This window comes from Loxodonta africana, chromosome 8, assembly GCF_030014295.1.
Source record: "Loxodonta africana isolate mLoxAfr1 chromosome 8, mLoxAfr1.hap2, whole genome shotgun sequence".
Lineage (NCBI taxonomy): Eukaryota > Metazoa > Chordata > Mammalia > Proboscidea > Elephantidae > Loxodonta > Loxodonta africana.
Genome location: NC_087349.1, coordinates 100893059 through 100912899, shown reverse-complemented (window position 1 = coordinate 100912899; position 19841 = coordinate 100893059). Strand labels below are relative to the sequence as shown.

At 39.1% G+C, this 19841-nt stretch overlaps 1 protein-coding gene across 2 annotated transcripts in view; it reads right to left on the bottom strand.

Moving 5' to 3' along the window:
• POU6F2 (POU class 6 homeobox 2) overlaps window positions 1-19841 on the bottom strand; it is a 586290-nt gene that overhangs the window by 298933 nt on the left and 267516 nt on the right. For both annotated transcript variants that reach the window (XM_064290152.1, XM_003406904.4), the window contains one exon: window positions 3124-3215. In XM_064290152.1, the coding sequence (XP_064146222.1) occupies window positions 3124-3215 (92 nt within the window). The remainder of the gene's footprint in view (window positions 1-3123; window positions 3216-19841) is intronic.

Here is a 19841-nt window from a genome sequence, read left to right as displayed (position 1 = left end):
TGAGACTTTAATGCAACTGTTATATGGACATATGACTCTTGTCAGTGTCTACTGGCATAATCTTTTTGGAAAGCAATTTTGAAATATGTATCCAGAGCTACAAAAATATTCACCCCCTTTGACTCAGAATACCTTCTCCTGGGATGTAGTCTGAAGACATAATTCAAAAGGAATAAAGATAAATGAAAATAAACATTATATTTTAAAATACATAAATGTTGAAAAATAGTTTGCTACAGTACTAAGCTTGATAAAAGATTGCATTGTCGATAAAGAGGATCGTTAGGGTGCCTATTTAGAAAAACAGAAAATGTCTATAATATAAAAATATATAAAAAAATAAACTGGATAATAATTTACTTAAATGAGATTATTATTGAATGGTAAAATTACATGTATTTTCATATAGATACAGAAAAAAAAAAAAGGAAACCCAATCCACTGCTGTTGAGTCAATTCCTAACTCATAGCAACCCTATAGGACAGAGTAGCACTGCCCCATAGGATTTCCAAGGAGTGGCTAGTGAATTTAAATTGCCAACCTTTTGGTTAGTAGCCATAGCTCTTAATCACTGTGCCAATATAGTTATATATAGAGAGAGAAAGGGAGAGAAAGGAATATAGAAAAACGAAAATATTTGATGTGCCTAAATTTAAAAATCCTTAAAAAAATTTTTTTTTACCATTCCTCTAACTTAGCCCAGTTAAAATGATGTAGAAGTTTGTGTTTATATCCCATATTTATCCAATAGCTATTGTCTGGTAATGGAAAGGCAGCCTTATAGTTGTGTGTTTGCTGACATTAGATGTGTCTGAGTGCAGGGTGTGGGGCGCTTCTCCAGGGATGACACAGGAAGGACCCCTGCCTTGGCAAGCCCGTAACAGGAAGAACCGTTTGATCTTAGAGTCCTTGATCCAGGACTTTTTTCCTATCCCTGCAGCAATAGTCTCAATGTCCATGTTTTTCCTAGGGGAACCATTTCAAAACTCTTATCAAGGGGTTTAAACTTCTTTTTTTTTTTAATGTAGCATGATTCTAGAAAGGAAAGAGTAACTAAATACAGGCATAGTACAAAGTCCAATACGTAATTAAAAAAAAAAAATAGGCACAATTCTAGTGCTCTGGGGTCCCTGGGTGGCGCAAATGGTTAAGTGCTCAGCTACTAACTGACAAGTTATAGGTTCTAGTCTACCCAGGGGTGACTTGAAAGAAAAGCCTGGTGATCTACTTCCAAAAAAACCAGCCACTGAAAACCCAATGGAGCACAGTTCTCCTCTGACACACATGCGGTCGCCATGAGTTGGAGTCAACCTGGTGGCAACAGATGTTATTCTAATGCTTTACGTATACTAAGTCAGTTGTCCTACCGATGAGGTATTAGAGGGGTTAAGTTACTTGCTCAAAGTCCCAGATCTAGCAGGTAGTGATGGTGGGGAGAGGTTCCAGTTCTGCAGTCAGCTCTAGAGCCCCTTCTCTTCACCACTCCTAATTCAGGGTACAGATTCGGTTAGGCTGTTTTATTTGATCAGTGGGGGTGGGGTGGGGGCTGAGTCTACTCATTGGCCATTCCCCACATCCTCCCTTCAAGGCCTTTTCTGGGAGACCTCTGAGGAATCCCTAGTACTCCACACAGCCTAGTTTTAAAACCGCGGCTCCAAATTCCATGGGCCTAGCTCCTAAGGAGGAAACCCTGGTGGCATAATGGTTAAGTGCTACCGCTGCTAACCAAAGGGTCAGCAGTTCGAATCCGCCAGGCGCTCCTTGGAAACTCTATATGGCAGTTCTACTCTGTCCTATAGGGTAGCTATGAGTCGGACTGGGTTGGATGGAGCTCCTACGGTATTCGCTATACTTTAGTAAATTCACACAAAGTAATTTTGCCTCCTTAAAAAAAAAAAACTACCCTAATGCACAAAATAAACACATATTGAGAGTAAGAACAAAACCAGTCACTGGCCTCAGACTCTCAGATTCCTGGTGTAACATCACTGCCAATAGCAATATTATGGTGAGAGGTAAGACAAATGGATAGTGTTCAGACTGTATACAGGCCGAAGATTTGGGGTTTTTTTGTCCCGCAGTATTTTTTAAAACAGACTTTGAGGGCTTAAATCAAGGCATGCATCCACCAGTTTGTCACAGCCCGCACCACTCCTCACTGTCCTGGATCTGTTCTGTTACTTACCTAGGAGGCGTCAGAATTCGTTACCCCTAGTCTGTTCACGCACGCACGAACGCACGCACAAGCACGTACATGCACACATATGCACACACGCACAAGGCATCGGAGATGGATGCTGGGAGGTCAGGCTGTAGGGGCACTTTGCGGCAGCTGGAACAAGAAAGTCAAGACTAACCCAAGATCTAGAGTTTTTTTAACCTTGAACTGATGAGCCATCAATGTGCTGGAAGTGATTATTTTCTAGGAACAACCATGACAGCAAAAGGGAGAGAAAAGGCCAAGCCTCGGCTCGCTTCCCATAAAAGTGAAGTGAATTCTGGAAGGTTCACGCCAAAGAATAGAGATTAAAAAAAAAAAAAAAAAGCCCAGCCTTTTATAATTGTGTTCTACATCTCCATATAACCCACATCAGGCTGCAAAAAACAAATATTGGACTTTAAAAAATAATGAACGTATTTCTTTATTAATGCAGGAGCTATGTGTGATGTACAGTATTGTCAAACCCAATAAGCTGAACTTGCATTAAAATTGCATTAACTTTTTTATATTAAATCACATCTTGTATTTCAAAAATGGCTATAGTAAGGTTGAAATAACTTAATTTTCTTCACACTCCAGTCATTAAAGTTTTACTTTCTAGAAAAACTGCATGGTAACCAACAGCATAGTTGAAGAGGATTTTAAGGGGGGAAAAAAAAATGTTTCCCAATGATTAAAACCAACATTTCCTTTAAAAAGAGAGAAGAGTTTTGCAAACACATCTTTTTTCTTGATTATACTTAATAAATAATGTAGCCATACAGCTTCTCATGAAAAAATTTATCATCATCTTTTCTCTGTTGGAGTTAATTGGGTTTAACTCATTATTATTTGTTTGGTTATTTATATGGTTGAACCATCCTAAACACAGCCGAACGGAAAGCAGTTGAGAAATACTGACCTGTGGCCCAACCGGATATGTGGGGTGGGTCTGACTGGCCTGGTGTTGGTCAGGGGTGCCTGGATCTGAAGCTGCCGGGTTTCCTCTGGCCCCTGGAATTCAAAAGAGAAGCGCTCCCTTAATATAAGGTCCAGCCTGGATCCATGGTCCCATTTTCCTGTGATGTCATATCACATTAAGGTACAAACGATATGCCACAGTGGTTTATCAATAGCTCCAGCGTTCAAATCACTTATCAACTGTATAAATTATGCTAATGGATATTCCAGATGGCCGAAGTCATTCTGGGAGGTAGAAGGATATGACAGCAGGAAAAGTGACGCTATCATCAGTTGAGCTACTAGGCTTGCATTATACATCAGTTTGTAGAGAGTACACCAGTGCTCTGCATGTGTGGTAAAGTGTATCCTATACACATAGGCCAGCAACAGCTAATCTGGTTTCCCGAAGCGAAAAAAGAAAGTGATCTCAGACATGATCAAGCACATGTATATTATCCCTTAATGTAGTTTTTTTTTTTTTTTTTTTATGGTTTTCCTCCATCTTATTCATGCTTTAGCCCTTTCCCCTACAAACTTCAGACATGGGATCTTATGAATGTGTTTTTCTAAAAACAAAGCCTTTTCTACCGTCATCTTATGGAATGTCCTAAAAAGAATACATATCTCCTTAAGCAAGTTTTCTGGGTGCTAACTGAAATTTGGAGTCCCTGGGTGGTCAGACGAAAAGGTTAGAGGTTCAAGTCCACCCAGAGACACCTCATAAAAAAGGCCTAGATATCTTTAAAAAAAAAAAACTGTTGCCGGTGAGTCCATTCTGACTCATAGTGACCCTATAGGACAGAGTAGAACTGCCCCATAGGGTTTCCAAGGAGAGGCTGGTGGATTCAAACTGCTGACCTTTTAGTTAGCAGCCAAATGCTTAACTACTGTGTTACTAGGGGTCCATCCTGTGTATCTACTTCTAAAAATTCAGTCATTGAAAACCCTTCGGAGCACAGTTCTATTCTATCATACATGGGGTAGCCGTGAGTTGGAGGCAACTTGATGGCATTTTTTTTTTTGATTGAAATAGTTATAATCCCATACTGACCCCAGGGAGCCCCGCTATGCTGGACATAGAACACAACTGACTTCCTTCACTGGGATCCTATTGGATGCCAAAGTGTGAAAAACAAAGGACTCAAAATATAAACATTATAGTTTCTCTGTGAGTGCTTATATCCTTTGTTGCAGGACAAACTGTAAGTAAGCAGGAGGATAGTAGTAGCAACACTGACTACATTAAAAAAGTAAATGAACAAATAAATAAAGCTAGCAGTAGTTTTCCAGGGTTTCCAGTTGGTGGCTTTTGTTTTCTTGCCTTTTCTAATGGGTTGGGAGTGAGTAGAAATCCATTTCCAAGCAAAACTTAACAAGGTCCTCTTTTCCTGATGTTTGTCCATGAATAGCAAGTGGAAGGCAATTCAAAACCTGTTTGCTGGCATGCCACCGACCACCAAGAAAAAAGGATATGAGTCTGTCACACTTATAAATTTTAAAGAAGGTATTATTGGCTCATTTAAAACAAGTTCTTCTATATATTCTCCAAAGGGACGGACTCATAAATAATGGAAATGTGGGAAAAATACTTCAGCACATTAAGCTACAAATAAAATTGACTGCTACATATTATTCAATTGACTTCTATCTCCACAGCGATGTGTCAATCATAACAGCATTTTCTAATAGGATTAGGCAATAAATGTGCAAAGCCATTATGCAGAAATCCCAAAATCTGATTAATTTGTAATATTTTTTGGTGCAGAAAGTCAGAAACGGACCTTGCTTGGGGAATACTTACAAGCATTCTATTGAAATTTCTAAATTGATTTGGAACAAACTAATAAAAACATAGACTTGCTGACATTTTATAAAGTGAATTCTGCCAAAATCTGCTTGGCATTTTAATGATTGCTGTCATCTAATAACAAGGGTAAGATGACCCATCACGAGATGCCAACAATTCCCCAATAATGTGCAAGAGAATATATTCTAAATTTTTTATGCGTGATTTACATATTATGGTTGAAAAGCAGGACGTTTTAAACAGGGAGGTACAGTACGCAGTGTAAACCTCACAACCTCTGTTCTTCTATCTGCAAACGCTATTTTTGCCTTAAAATTCTCAGCAGAGCGCTCTGTGCTTTTATAGCGCTAACCAGATACCAACGTGATGTTTTTGGTCAAATATTCAGATTAGGTAAATTCTCAACAAACAACACAAATTCTCGGACGGCTAAAAATCCATCTCCGTTAAGTTTTTTAAAGCTGTTTTTAAAAACTGTTGTCTTCCCATCCTCTCCAGGCATAGAATTTTACACCAGACTGTGCAGAGTTTTATAATATACGGAAAAATAAAATCTTTTTAAACGATTAAAAACTATATAGCTTTATTTCTTTATTTTTTTAATTTTATGCCACGTCAGACCCTTCCATCACGTGTTTTTTCATGTGTACCAGGCTCACTTTTTGATCCCGTTCCTAATGACATGCCATCGTCACGTTGAGGACCTGCATGACGTAGACATTGTATCAACAAAATTGTGTGTGTGTGACCCGTAACTCTATACAGATTACATTTGCTTACATTTTATTCTTTGTTGCTGGAGGCCCTTCCCTGTGCACAGTAGCTTGTTCTGAGGCTGGTTATTCTCAAAAACCATGTTCGGTTCAGTACAGGGCAATTCCACACAATTTCACGTGTAAAATGAAGTCTTTTACAGACTCTAGAGGAGATTATGTATGCTTTCCTGGCTGGATCAAAAAGTAATGTTCCTTCTTAATGCACACCTCCCTTTCCCCCAAACACATGTATCACGCTTAATGTCGTAGGACCGGAAAGTCAGCTGTCTGGTCATAAAGCGGCTCCTGAATCAGGTGCCTCCTTGGAGTCAGAGGGGGAATCCAGCAGTTGGAAGGAATAAGTGAAGTCAGCTAAGGGGGTCAGAGATATTTGAAGCAACACATAGCCATATGTTAGAGAAGAATTTGAGGTTAGATGTTTCTATGGGTACAGACAAGGGAAACAAACTCTAAATGGGTTGGGCAGGTGCCTCTTGGTCCAGTGTAAACAGGATCAGCATGTTACATCCCTGGAGACCAAGGAAATCCAGGAAAGGCTCCGCATCCTGTTCAGAAGTTAATAGTCTCAGCCTTTTAGGCAACAACTATGGGCTCTATTGAGGGCACTGGCTCAGAGGTAGAACTCTTGCCTCCCGTATGAAAGACCCAAGTTCGATTCCTGGCCCAATGCACCTTAACTAAAGCCACCACCTATCTGTCGGTGGAGGCTTGTGTGTTGCTATGATGCTGAACAAGTTTCAGCAGAGCTTCTAGACTAAGACAAACTAGGAAGATAGGCCTGGCAACCTACTTCTGAAAATCAGTCATTGAAAACCTCACAGAGGACAGTTCTGCTCTGACACGTGCAGTCACCATGAGTGGGAATCAACGTGACAGTCACTGGAATGGGCTGTAGCAGGGCAGGGACCGTGTTCACTGGCTTGCCATTTTATGCCCACTCCCTAGTATAGGCATTTCATTCATAAAACCCAAAAACCTGTTGTCATAAGGTCAATTCTGACTCATAGTCACACCCTATTCCATTCATATTTACTGAATATTCATTTAGGAGAAATAGAGGCTTCGTTTTTTATTTTGGAGTAGTATAATTTCTTTAAGACAGGTATTGATAGCCACTTGACTATTTACTAATGTTTAGCATGTTGTTGTTATTGTTAGTTGCATCAAGTCGATTCTGATTCATGGTGACCCCATGTTAGAAATGTCTTTAAATTTTTAGCTTATTGGTAAATTCTATCTCAATTCCAATTTTGATTTGAAAAGCAGTTTGCTGTCAGGGTTAAAAGCAAGAAATTTTTAAAAATGTTCATCTCTGCCTGGGTTTTAATTTAGCTCTGACACTTAACTGTATATGTGAACTTGGGAGAAGTTTTCAACTTCTTTATGCATCAGCTTTCTCTTGTATAAACCCATTGCCATCAAGTCAATTCTGACTTATAGCGACCTTTAGGACAGAGTAGAACTGCCCCATAGGGTTTCCAAGGGGAGGCTGGTGGATTCGAATTGCCAGCCTTTTGGTTAGCAGCCATAGCCCTTAACCACTTGGCCACAAGGGCTCCTCTCTTGTATAAGATGGGGATAATAATAGTACCTACATCATAGGGTTGCTATTGTGAGGATTAAATGTACATCACTTGAAATAGTGCCTACCTGCCACATATTTGCGTTGCCTGTTAGTATTTAATAATATTTAATTCATTCAGAATAATCACCTTTCCCAAGTCATCTCAGTACAAATTACTGTCCTTATGTATAAGCCACATTCCCTCAAAAAAAAAAATATTGTCTAATATAGTGCTGGTAGACGAGCCCTCTAGGTTGGAAAGACTCAAAATACAAAGTGGCCACAACAATGTTCTAAAGCATACCTTGTAGGATATTTCATTTTGTTTTACATGGGGTTGCCATGACTTAAAACTGACTCCAGGCAACTAACAAATATTTAAACAAATACATACAGTTGTTTTGTTGTTAGTATACATGCATATATATACATATACATATAAACACCAAAAAAACCAAACTCATTGCCGTGGAGTCAATTCTGACTCACAGTGGCCCTAGAGGACAAGGTAGAACTGCCCCATAGACTTTCCAAGGAGCACCTGGTAGATTGGAAATGCCGACCACACGGTTAGCAGCTGTAGCACTTCACCACTACGCCACCAGGGTTTCCACTATATATATAGTTTGTTGTTAGGTGCCGTCCAGTTGGTTTGGACTCATACTGACCCCATGTACAACTGAACAAAACACTGCCTGGTCCTGTACCATCCTCACAATTGTTGTTATGCTTGAACCCATTGTTGCAGCCACTGTGTCAGTCCATCTCATTGAGGGTCTTCCTTTATTTTGCTGACATCTACTTTCCCAACCATAATGTCCATCTGCAGGGACTAGTCCCTCTTGATAACATGTCTAAAGTATGTGAGATGAAGTCTTGCCATCCTTGCTGTCTCACCATCCTTGCTTCTAAGGAGCATTCTGGCTATACTTCTTCCAAGAGTTGTTCATTCTTCTGCCAGTCCATGGTACACTCAATATTCTTCACCAACACCATAATTAAAATGCATCAATTCTTTAGTCTTCCTTCTTCATTCTCCAGCATTCACATGCGTATGAGGCAATTGAAAATGCCATGGCTTGGGTCAGGTGCACCTTAGCCTTTAAAGTGACATCTTTGCTTTTTAACACTTTAAAGAGGTCTTTTGCAGCAGACTTTCTCAATACAATTTGTCATTTGATTTCTTAACTGCTGCTTCCATGGATGTTGATTGTGGATCCAAGTAAAATGAAATCCTTGACAACTTCAATATTTTCTCTGTTGATCACGATGTTGCTTATTTGTCCAGTTATGAGTATTTTTGTTTTCTTTATGTTGAGGTGTAATCCATACTGAAGGCTGTGGTCTTTGATCTTCATCAATGTTTCAAGTCCTCTTCTCTTTCAGCAAGTAAGGCTGTGTCATCTGCATATGCCATATTGTTAATGAGCCATTCTCCAATCCTGATGGAGCCTTCTTCTTCATATAGTCCAGCTGCTCAAATTACTTGCTAAGCATACAGATTGGGTAAGTATGGTAAAGGATACAACTCTGACACACACCTTTCTTGACTTTAAACCACGCAGTATCTCCTTGTTCTGTTTGAATGACTGCCTCATGTTCTAAGTCCAGGTTCCACATGAGCACAATGAAGTGTTCTGGAATTCCCATTCTTCACCATGTTATCCTTAATTTGTTATGGTCCACACAGTTGAATGCCTTTGTGTAATCAATAAAACAAAGGTAACATCTTTCTAGTATTCTCTGCTTTCGGCCAGATCCATCTGACATCAGCAATGATATCCCTCATTACACATCCTCTTCTTTTTCTGAATCCAGCTTGACTTTCTGGCAGTTCCCGGTCAAGGTACTGCTGCAACGGTTTTGGAATGATCTTCAGCAAAATTTTACTTGTGTGTGACATTAATGATATTGTTTGCTAATTTCCACATTCTGTTAGATCACATTTTCTTTGGAAAGTATCTGAATATGGATCTTTTCCAGTTAGTTAGCCAGGTAGTTATCTTGCAAATTTCTTGGCATAGATGACTGAGGGCTTCGAGAGCCACACAGGTTTGTTGAAACATCTCAATTGGTATTCCATCAATTCCTGGAGCCCTGTTTTTCACCAACGCCTTCAGTGCAGCTTAGACCCCTTCCTTCAGTACCCAGTTCTTGATCATATGCTACCTCCTGAAATAATTGAACTTTGCCCAGTTCTTTTTGGTACAGTAAGTCTATGTATTCTTTTCATCTTCTTTTGATGCTTCCTGCATTGTTTAATATTTTCCCTGCAGAACCTGTCAGTATTGGCAACTCAAGGCTTGAATTCTTCTTCAGTTCTTTCCCCTTGAGAAATGCTGAGTGTATTCTTCCCGTTTGGTTTTCTAACTCTAGATCTTTGCACATTTCATTATAATACTTTGTCTTCTTGAGCTGCCCTTTGAAATCTTCTGTTCAGCTCTTTTACTTCATCATTTCTTCTTTTCACTTTAGCTACTCTACTTTCAAGAGCAACTTTCAGAGTGTCTTCTGATATCCATTTTGGTCTTTTCTTTCTTACTGTCTTTTTAATGACCCCTTGGTTTCTTCATATATGATGTCCTTGATGTCATTCCACAATTCATCTGATCTTTGGTTATTAGTGTTCAACATGTCAAATCTATTCTTTAAAAAAAAAATTTTTTTTTAGATGGTCTTAAATTCAGGTGGAATACACTCAAGGTCATACTTTGGCTCTCATGTACTTGTTCTAATTTTCTTCAACTTCAACTCACATATGAGCAATTGATGGTCTGTTACACAATCAGCCCCTGGCCTTGTTCTGACTGATGATCTTGAGCTTTTCCATCATCTCTTTCCACAGCTGTAGTTGATTTGATTCCTGTGTATTCCAGCTGGTGAGGTCACTGTTTATGTTGTTGAAAAAAGATATTTACTATGAAGAAGTCATTGGTCTTGCAAAATTCCATCATGCGATCTACAGCGTTGTTTCTATTGCCATATTTTCCACCTACCAATCCTTCTTTGTTTCTAACTTTTGCATGCCAATTGCCGGTAATTATCAATGCATCTTGATTGCATGTTTGAATAATTTCAGACTGCAGAAGTTGGTCAAAATCTTCAATCTCTTCATCTTTGGCCTTAGTGGTTGGTGCGTAAATTTAAATAATAGTTGTATTAACTCATCTTCCTTGCAGGCATATGGATATCATCTTACCACTGACGGTGTTGTACTTCAGATAAATCTTGAGGTTTTTTTTTTTTTTTGATGATGAATATGACACCATTCCTCTTCAATTGTCTTTCGCAGCATAGTAGACCATATGATTGTCTGATTCAAAATGGCCAAGACCAATCCATTTCAGCTTACTAATGCCTTGGATATTGATGGTTATATATTCTATTTCATTTCTGATGACTTCCAAATTTCCTAGATTCATACTTCATACATTCCACATTCTGATTATTAATGGATGTTTATAGCTGTTTCCTCTCATTTTGAGTCATGCCACAACAGCAGATGAAGGTCCTGAAAGCTTGACTCCATCCACATCAGTAAGGTTGACTCTACTTTGAGGAGGCAGTTCTTCCCCAGTCGTATTGTGAGTGCATTCCAACCTGAGGGGCTCATCTGCCAGCACTATACCAGACAATGTTCTACTGCTATTCATAAGGTTTTCACTGGTCCCTTGTTTCAGACTTAGACTGTCAGGTCCTTCTTTCCAGTCTATCTTAGTCTGGAAGCTCCTATGAAACCTATCTACCAAGGATGACCCTGATGGTATTTGAAACGCCGGTGGCAAAGGTCCCAGTATCACAGCAACACATAAGCCACCACAGTACAACAGATAGGCATGTGGTATATATATATATATATATATATATATATATATTTGCAAAACTAAAACTAACCTGCTATGAGAATGCAGCAATGGTCATTCAGGAACTCTGACCTTGAACTACCCATAGGGTTTCCAAGGAGCCCTGGTGGTACAGTGGTTAAGAGCTATGGTTGCTAATCAAAAGGGTGGCAGTTCAAATCCATCAGGTGCTCCTTGGAAACCCTATGGGGCAGTACCACTCTGTTCCACAGGGTCACTATGAGTCGGAACTGAATCGACAGCACCTATCAACAACAACATATGTATTAAATAAGAATAAAAAATATATATATTATATATTAAATGTATATATTTATTAAATAAGACAGACCAGCCTCAGCACCTCTTAGCTACTCTAAAAGTAAAACAGATGTGCACTTGGATATAAAGTTTTGAATTTTTTCCCCCTTTTTGGAATTGACTCTTCAGAATAAGTAATTTTAAGAAACAAATATTAACATTTTCCATCTTTAGAATTTATAATCCTTTCTAGTGCCTTACCTCATTACCTTTGAAAAGAGTACAGGAGGGCTATGGCAGATTGAGAAGGAAACAGAATTGCAAATCTGAATTGCTCTTCCTAGATAAACAAGTTCCACATTTCTCCTCCGTGTCAGCCATTCCTCCGAAGTACGGTAGGGATCTTCCCTTGTTAACGGCCAATGCATTTTTAATGAATCGGGTTTGTGAGACGGGGAGTGTGGGTACCTGTCTTCTATGCATTAGCACAAACATAATCACAGGAAGGTCATAGAGTTTCCTCAGCTTTTTCTGGTATTTATACCTTTCTAGCCCACTGTCTGCAGTTTTCCCCAGTGAGCAAGGGGATGCAAAGGTTACTTATTGTAAGATGGACAGTTGAATGCATTGTTATTTCATGTTGGACGCATGAACCCCAGCTAAGTGGAGCAGAGGCCCCCTGTATGAAACTTTCCTCTCTTTCAATTTCTTCAAGATTACTAAATGCCAAGAAGGGAGTGGAGGTGTCTATAAAAAGCTTTTCAGAGCCACTGCTACTGTTTGCCACTTTTTATTGCCAGTCCAGATTTCTTTATGCTACTGGCCACACACTTTTTACTGGCCACACATGTATTTATGTGCAGAACGCTATACAGACCCTCGGTGGAATTTGCAACTTTAAAATAATAAGGCCGATTCTATAAGGCACACTTGGAAATTATTAATTCTTATAGGGTTTGTGTGTTTTACAAGTTATATTGTCAGATACTTATAATTTCATCCACTGAGGCCTGGAGAACAGAGAATGTCTGACGATATCAATGTGAACAATGAATTTCTTTATTCTTCTGTTGTTGTTGCTAGCTGGCATTGAGTTCCCCCCTAACTCATGGCCAGCCCTGACTCATGGGGTCCCAGGTGCAATGGAACAAAATGCTGCCCAGGCCTGCACCATCCCCATAATCCATTACAGATCCAACCATTGTAATTCATAGGGTTTTCACTGGCTGATTTTTGGAAGTAGATTGCCAGGCCTTTCTTCCTAGTCTGCTTTAGTCTAGGCACTCCCCTGAAACCTGTTCCACATCATAGCAACATACAAGCCTCCACTGACAGACAAGTGGCTACACAAGAGGCATATTGGCCAGGAATGAAACCTGGGTGTCCTGCGTGGAAGATGAGAGTTCTACCCCTGAACCACCACAGCTCCCGTTTCATTCTTCTAAAACGAAACAAAAACAAACAAAAAATCCCATTGCCCTCTAGTTGACTCTGACTCGTGATAGCCCCACAAGTTACAGAGCAGAACGGCTTCACAGGGTTTTCTTGGCTGTAATCTTCATGGAAGCAGATCGCCATGACTTTGCTCTGATGCACTGCTGGGTGGGTTCAAACCACCAACTTCCAGGTTAGTAGTCAAGCACAAACTGTTTGTGCCATCCAGGGATCTTTTAGTCTTCTAGTGGGTAACTAATGGGGCTCTCAGCGGAGGTAGGGCCAGTTTTCTTTGAGTGGAGGGTCTAGGCCCTCAGTGAGTCTGAATGCTGACCGGTTCTAAATGCTGTTAAGGCTGCATATATATATACATGAAAAGTCAGTGGGAGATTTGGGATGGCTATCTGGGTAAAAAGGAGCCCGGGCGGCCCAATGGGTAACAGATAGGCTGCTAACGAAAAGGTCAGCAGTTTGAATCCACCAGCTGCTCCCTGAAAACCCCGTGGGGCAGTTCTACTCTGTCCTATAGGGTTGCTATGAGTTGGAATTGACTTGACGGCAACAGGTTTGCTTTTTGGTTTATTGGCACTGTGGTTAAAGTGCTCAGCTGCTAACCGGAAGGTTGTCAGTTCTAATTCACCATCCACTCAGAGGGAGAAAGATGGCGGTCTGCTCCCATAAAGATTTACAGCCTAGGAAACCCTACAGAGCAGTTCTACTCTGTCCTATAGGGCCTCTATGAGTTGGAATCAACTCTATGGCAATGATTTTTTTTAATCTGGGTAAAGTATGAAAGAAATCCTACAAATTCCTTATTCGGACTGATTATCTGAAGATGTTTTTCTAATACCTATCTAAAATTATTCAGATAATTATTTCATTTGTACATGTAGATTTAATCTGTGTATTATACAAAATTTTAGAGATTTTTTTCCTCACAATTTACTAAATCTCCCTCCAGTTTTCCTCCAAATTTTTTATCATTTGTTTTCACATCAATGTAATAAGTACAGAGCTGAGCTCCTGTGATACACAGTCCAATAAAAGTCTCCATTTCTGTAAATGCTCCCTCTCCAAAAAGAAATTGAAAAAAAGAAAGTCATCAAACATGCTTGAGCCATGACATACTAGTGGCAAATGGACAGCTTTGGGATATGGATTATCCTTTGGGTATTGCTCTCTAAAAGAGTGTAAGTTCTTTCAGGGCAAAGGCTGTTTCTCACTCATCTTTCTATCTCCTGCAGGTGAGCTCCAGGACTTGGTGTACATGTGTGAACGTGTACATGTCTGTATGTTGGTATTTTTGCACGTAGTAGTAGGTTGCTGGGTTGGCCTTCTTGAAATGAGGGAAATAGGTATCAAAGTCGACTGAAACCATTTAGGCACCAGATCTTACACCACCTGAGCCGTGTGTTTTAATCTAAGAAGGCTTGCTAATTTTAACAGACTTCTTTTGAACACTTACAAAATAATTGCTTTGGGCCCAACCTTGACATTAACTTTCATCCAGACCTGGAGCCTTTCCTCTTAATTGAAAATTGATGGGGCTCTATTGTGAGACCCTTGGATGGTAGGTCACGTATACCCTGTGCTTTTTTTTTTTTAAATAATTTTTATTGTGCTTTAAGTGAAAGTTTACAAATCAAGTCAGTCTGTCACATATAAGCTTATATACACCTTACTACATACTCCCATTTACTCTCCTCCTAATGGGTCAGCCCACTCCCTCCTTCCAGTCTCTCCTTTCGTGACCGTTTTGCCAGTTTCTAACCCTCTCCACCCTCCCATCTCCCCTCCAGACATGAGATGCCAATACAGTCTCAAGTGTCCACCTGATACAAGTAGCTCACTCTTCATCAGCATCTCTCTCCAACCCATTGTCCAGTCCCTTCCATGTCTGATGAGTTGTCTTCGGGAATGGTTCCTGTCCTGGGCCAACAGAAGGTTTGGGGAATATGACCGCCGGGATTCTTCTAGTCTCAGTCAGACCATTAAGTCTGGTCTTTTTATGAGAATTTGGGGTCTGCATCCCACTGTTCTCCTGCTCCCTCAGGGGTTCTCTGTTGTGCTTCCTGTCAGGGCCGTCATCCGTTGTGGTAGGGCATCATCTAGTTCTTCTGGTCTCAGGATGATGTAAGTCTCTAGTTCATGTGGCCCTTTCTGTCTCGGGCTCATAGTTATCGTGTGACCTTGGTGTTCTTCATTCTCATTTGATCCAAGTGGGTTGAGACCAATTGATGCATCTTAGATGGCCACTTGTTAGCATTTAAGACCCCAGACGCCACACTGCAGAGTGGGATGCAGAATGTTTTCATAATAGAATTTATTTTGCCAATTGACTTAGAAGTCCCCTTAAGCCATAGTCCCCAAACCCCCGCCCTTGCTTCGCTCACCTTCGAAGCATTCAGTTTATCCCAGAAACTTCTTTGCTTTTGGTCCAGTCCAGTTGAGCTGCCCTTCCATGTATTGAGTATAGTCCTTCCCTTCACCTAAAGTAGTTCTTATCTACTAACTAATCAGTAAATAACCTTCTCCCACCCACCCTCCCTCCCCCCTCTCAAAACCACAAAAGAATGTGTTCTTCTCAGTTTATACTATTTCTCAAGATCTTATAATAGTGGTCTTATACAGTATTTGTCCTTTTGCCTCTGACTAATTTCACTCAGCATAATGCCTTCCAGGTTCCTCCATGTTATGAAATGTTTCACAGATTTGTCACTGTTCTTTATCGATGCATAGGATTCCATTGTGTGAATATACCATAATTTATTTAACCATTCATCCGTTGATGGACACCTTGGTTGCTTCCAGTTTTTTGCTATTGTAAACAGTGCTGCAATAAACATGGGTGCGCATATATCTGTTCGTGTAAAGACTCTTATTTCTCTAGGGTATATTCCAAGGAGTGGGATTTCTGGGTTGTATGGTAGTTCTATTTCTAACTTTTTAAGAAAACGCCAGATAGATTTCCAAAGTGGTTGTACCATTTTACATTCCCACCAGCAGTGTATAAGAGTTCCAATCTCTCCGCAGCCTCTCCAACATTTATTATTTTGTGTTTTTTGGATTAATGCCAGCCTTGTTGAAGTGAGATAGAATCTCATCGTAGTTTTAATTTGCATTTCTCTAATGGCTAATGATCGAGAGCATTTTCTCATGTATCTGTTAGCTGCCTGAATATCTTCTTTAGTGAAGTGCATGTGCATATCCTTTGCCCACTTCTTGATTGGGTTGTTTGTCTTTTTGTGGTTGAGTTTTAACAGAATCATATAGATTTTAGAGATCAGGCGCTGGCTGGAGATGTCATAGCTGAAAACTTTTTCCCAATCTGTAGGTGGTCTTTTTACTCTTTTGGTGAAGTCCTTAGGTTTGATTTTTAGGAGCTCCCAGTTATCTGGTTTCTCTTCGTCATTTTTAGTAATGTTTTGTATTCTGTTTATGCCTTGTATTAGGGCTCCTTACGTTGTCCCTATTTTTTCTTCCATGATCCTTATCGTTCTAGTCTTTATGTTTAGGTCTTTGATCCACTTGGAGTTAGTTTTTGTGCATGGTGTGAGGTATGGGTCCTGTTTCATTTTTTTGCAAATGGATATCCAGTTATGCCAGCACCATTTGTTAAAAAGACTATCTTTTCCCCAATTAACTGACACGGGGCCTTTGTCAAATATCAGCTGCTCATATGTGGATGGATTTATATCTGGGTTCTCAATTCTGTTCCATTGATCTATGTGCCTGTTGTTGTACCAGTACTAGGCTGTTTTGACTACTGTGGCTGTATAATATGTTCTAAAATCAGGTAGAGTGAGGCTTCCCACTTTCTTCTTCTTTTTCAGTAATGCTTTACTTATCCGAGGCTTCTTTCCCTTCCATATGAAGTTGGTGATTTGTTTCTCCAACACTTTAAAAAATGCCATTGGAATTTGGATTGGAAATGCATTGTATGTATAGATGGCTTTTGGTAGAATAGGCATTTTTACTATGTTAAGTCTTCCTATCCATGAGCAAGGTATGTTTTTCCACTTGTGTAGGTCCCTTTTACTTTCTTGCACTAGTACTTTGCGGTTTTCTTTGTATAGGCCTTTTACATCTTTGGTAAGATTTATTCCTGAGTATTTTATCTTCTTGGGGGCTACTGTGAATGGTATTGATTTGGTGATTTCCTCTTCGATGTTATTTTTGTTGATGTAGAGGAATCCAAGTGATTTTTGTATGTTTATCTTGTAACCTGAGACTCTGCCGAACTCTTCTATTAGTTTCAGTAGTTTTCTGGAGGATTCCTTAGGGTTTTCTCTGTATAAGATCATGTCATCTGCAAATAGAGATAATTTTACTTCTTCCTTGCCAATCTGGATGCCCTTTATTTCTTTGTTTAGCCTAATTGCTCTGGCTAGGACCTCTAGCACAATGTTGAATAAGAGCGGTGATAAAGGGCATCCTTGTCTGGTTCCCGTTCTAAAGGGAAATGCTTTCAGGCTCTCTCCATTTAGAATGATGTTGGCTGTTGGCTTTGTATAGATGCCCTTTATTATGTTGAGGAATTTTCCTTCAATTCCTATTTTGCTGAGAGTTTTTATCATGAATGGGTGTTGGACTTTGTCAAATGACTTTTCTGCATCAATTAATAAGATCATGTGGTTTTTGTCTTTTTTTTAATTTATATGGTGGATTACTTTAATGGTTTTTCTAATATTAAACCAGCCTTGCATACCTGGTATAAATCCCACTTGGTCATGGTGGATTATTTTTTTGATATGTTGTTGAATTCTATTGGCTAGAATTTTGTTGAGGATTTTTGCATCTGTGTTCATGAGGGATATAGGTCTGTAATTTTCTTTTTTTGCAGTGTCTTTACCTGGTTTTGGTATCAGGGATATGGTGGCTTCGTAGAATGAGTTAGGTAGTATTCCATCATTTTCTATGCTTTGAAATACCTTTAGTAGTAGTGGTGTTAACTCTTCTCTGAAAGTTTGGTAGAACTCTGCAGCAAAGCCGTCCGGGCCAGGGCTTTTTTTGTTGGGAGTTTTTTGATTACCTTTTCAATCTCTTTTTTTGTTATGGGTCTATTTAGTTGTTCTACTTCTGATTATGTTAGTTTAGGTAGGTAGTGTGTTTCTAGGAATTCATCCATTTCTTCTAGGTTTGCAAATTTGTTAGAGTACAATTTTTCGTAATAATCTGATATGATTCTTTTAATTTCAGTTGGGTCTGTTGTGATATGGCCCGTCTTGTTTCTTATTCGGGTTATTTGTTTCCTTTCCTGTATTTCTTTAGTCAGTCTGGCCAATGGTTTATCAATTTTGTTCATTTTTTCAAAGAAGCAGCTTTTGGCTTTGTTAATTCTTTCAATTGTTTTTTTTTAATTCATTTAGTTCAGTTCTAATTTTTATTATTTATTTTCTTCTGGTGCCTGATGGATTCTTTTGTTGCTCACTTTCTATTTGTGCAAGTGTAGGGACAGTTCTCTGATTTTGGCTCTTTCTTCTTTATGTATGTGTGCATTTATTGATATAAATTGACCTCTGAGCACCGCTTTTGCTGTGTCCCAGAGGTTTTGATATGAAGTGTTTTCATTCTCGTTGCATTCTATGAATTTCTTTATTCCCTCCTTAATGTCTTCTATAACCCAGTCTTTTTTGAGCAGGGTATTGTTCATTTTCCAAGTATTTGATTTCTTTTCCCTAGTTTTTCTGTTATTGATCTCTAGTTTTATTGCCTTGTGGTCTGAGAAGATGCTTTGTAATATTTCAGTGTTTTGGATTCTGCAAAGGTTTGTTTTATGACCTAATATGTGATCTATTTTACAGAATGTTCCATGTGCACTAGAAAAAAAAAAGTATACTTTGCAGCTTTTGGGTGGAGTGTTCTGTATAAGTCTATGAGGTCAAGTTGGTTGATCGTAGCAATTAGGTCTTCCGTGTCTCTATTGAGCTTCTTACTGGAAGTCCTATCCTTCTCCGAAAGTGGTGTGTTGAAGTCTCCTACTATAATTGTGAAGGTGTCTATCTCACTTTTCAGTTCTGTTAAAGTTTGTTTTATGTATCTTGCAGCCCTGTCATTGGGTGCATAAATATATAATATGGTTATATCTTCCTAGTCAATTGTCCCTTTAATCATTATGTAGTATCCTTCTTTATCCTTTGTGGTGGATTTAACTTTAAAGTCTATTTTGTCAGAAATTAACATTGCTACTCCTGCTCTGTTTTGCTTGTTGTTTGCTCGATATATTTTTTTCCATCCTTTGAGTTTCAGTTTGTTTGTGTCTCTAATCCTAAGGTGTGTCTCTTGTAGGCAGCATATAGACGGATCCTGTTTCTTTATCCAGTCTGAGACTGTCTCTTTATTGGTGCATTTAGTCCATTTACGTTCAGTGTAATTATAGACAAGTATGTGTTTAGTGGTGTCATTTTGATGCCTTTTTGTGTGCCTTACTATTTTTCTAAGTAAAAACTTCTATTGTCCTATATCGCCTTGTTTTCCTTTCCATATGGCAGTTCTATGCCACCTGTATTTAGTCCCTCTTTTGATTATTGTGGTCTTTTACATAATGACTTCAATGATTCCCTGTTTTGAGCATTGTTTTTCTTTTTAAAATTAATCTTAATTTGTTTTTGTGATTTCCTTATTTGAGTTGATATCAGGATGTTCTGTTCTGTGACCTTGTATTGTGTTGGTATCTGATGTTATTGATTTTCTGACCAAAGAATTTCCTTTAGTATTTTTTGTAGCTTTAGTTTGGTTTTTGCAAATTCTTTAAGTTTGTGTTTATCTGTAAATGTTTTAATTTCACCTTCATATTTGAGACGGAGTTTTGCTGGATATATGATCCTTGGCTGGCAGTTTTTCTCCTTCAGTGCTCTGTATATTTCATCCCATTGCCTTCTTGACTGCATGGTTTCTGCTGAGTAGTCTGAACTTATTGATTCTCCTTTGTAGGAGACCTTTCTTTTATCCCTGGCTGCTTTTAAAATTTTTTCTTTATCTTTGGTTTTGGCA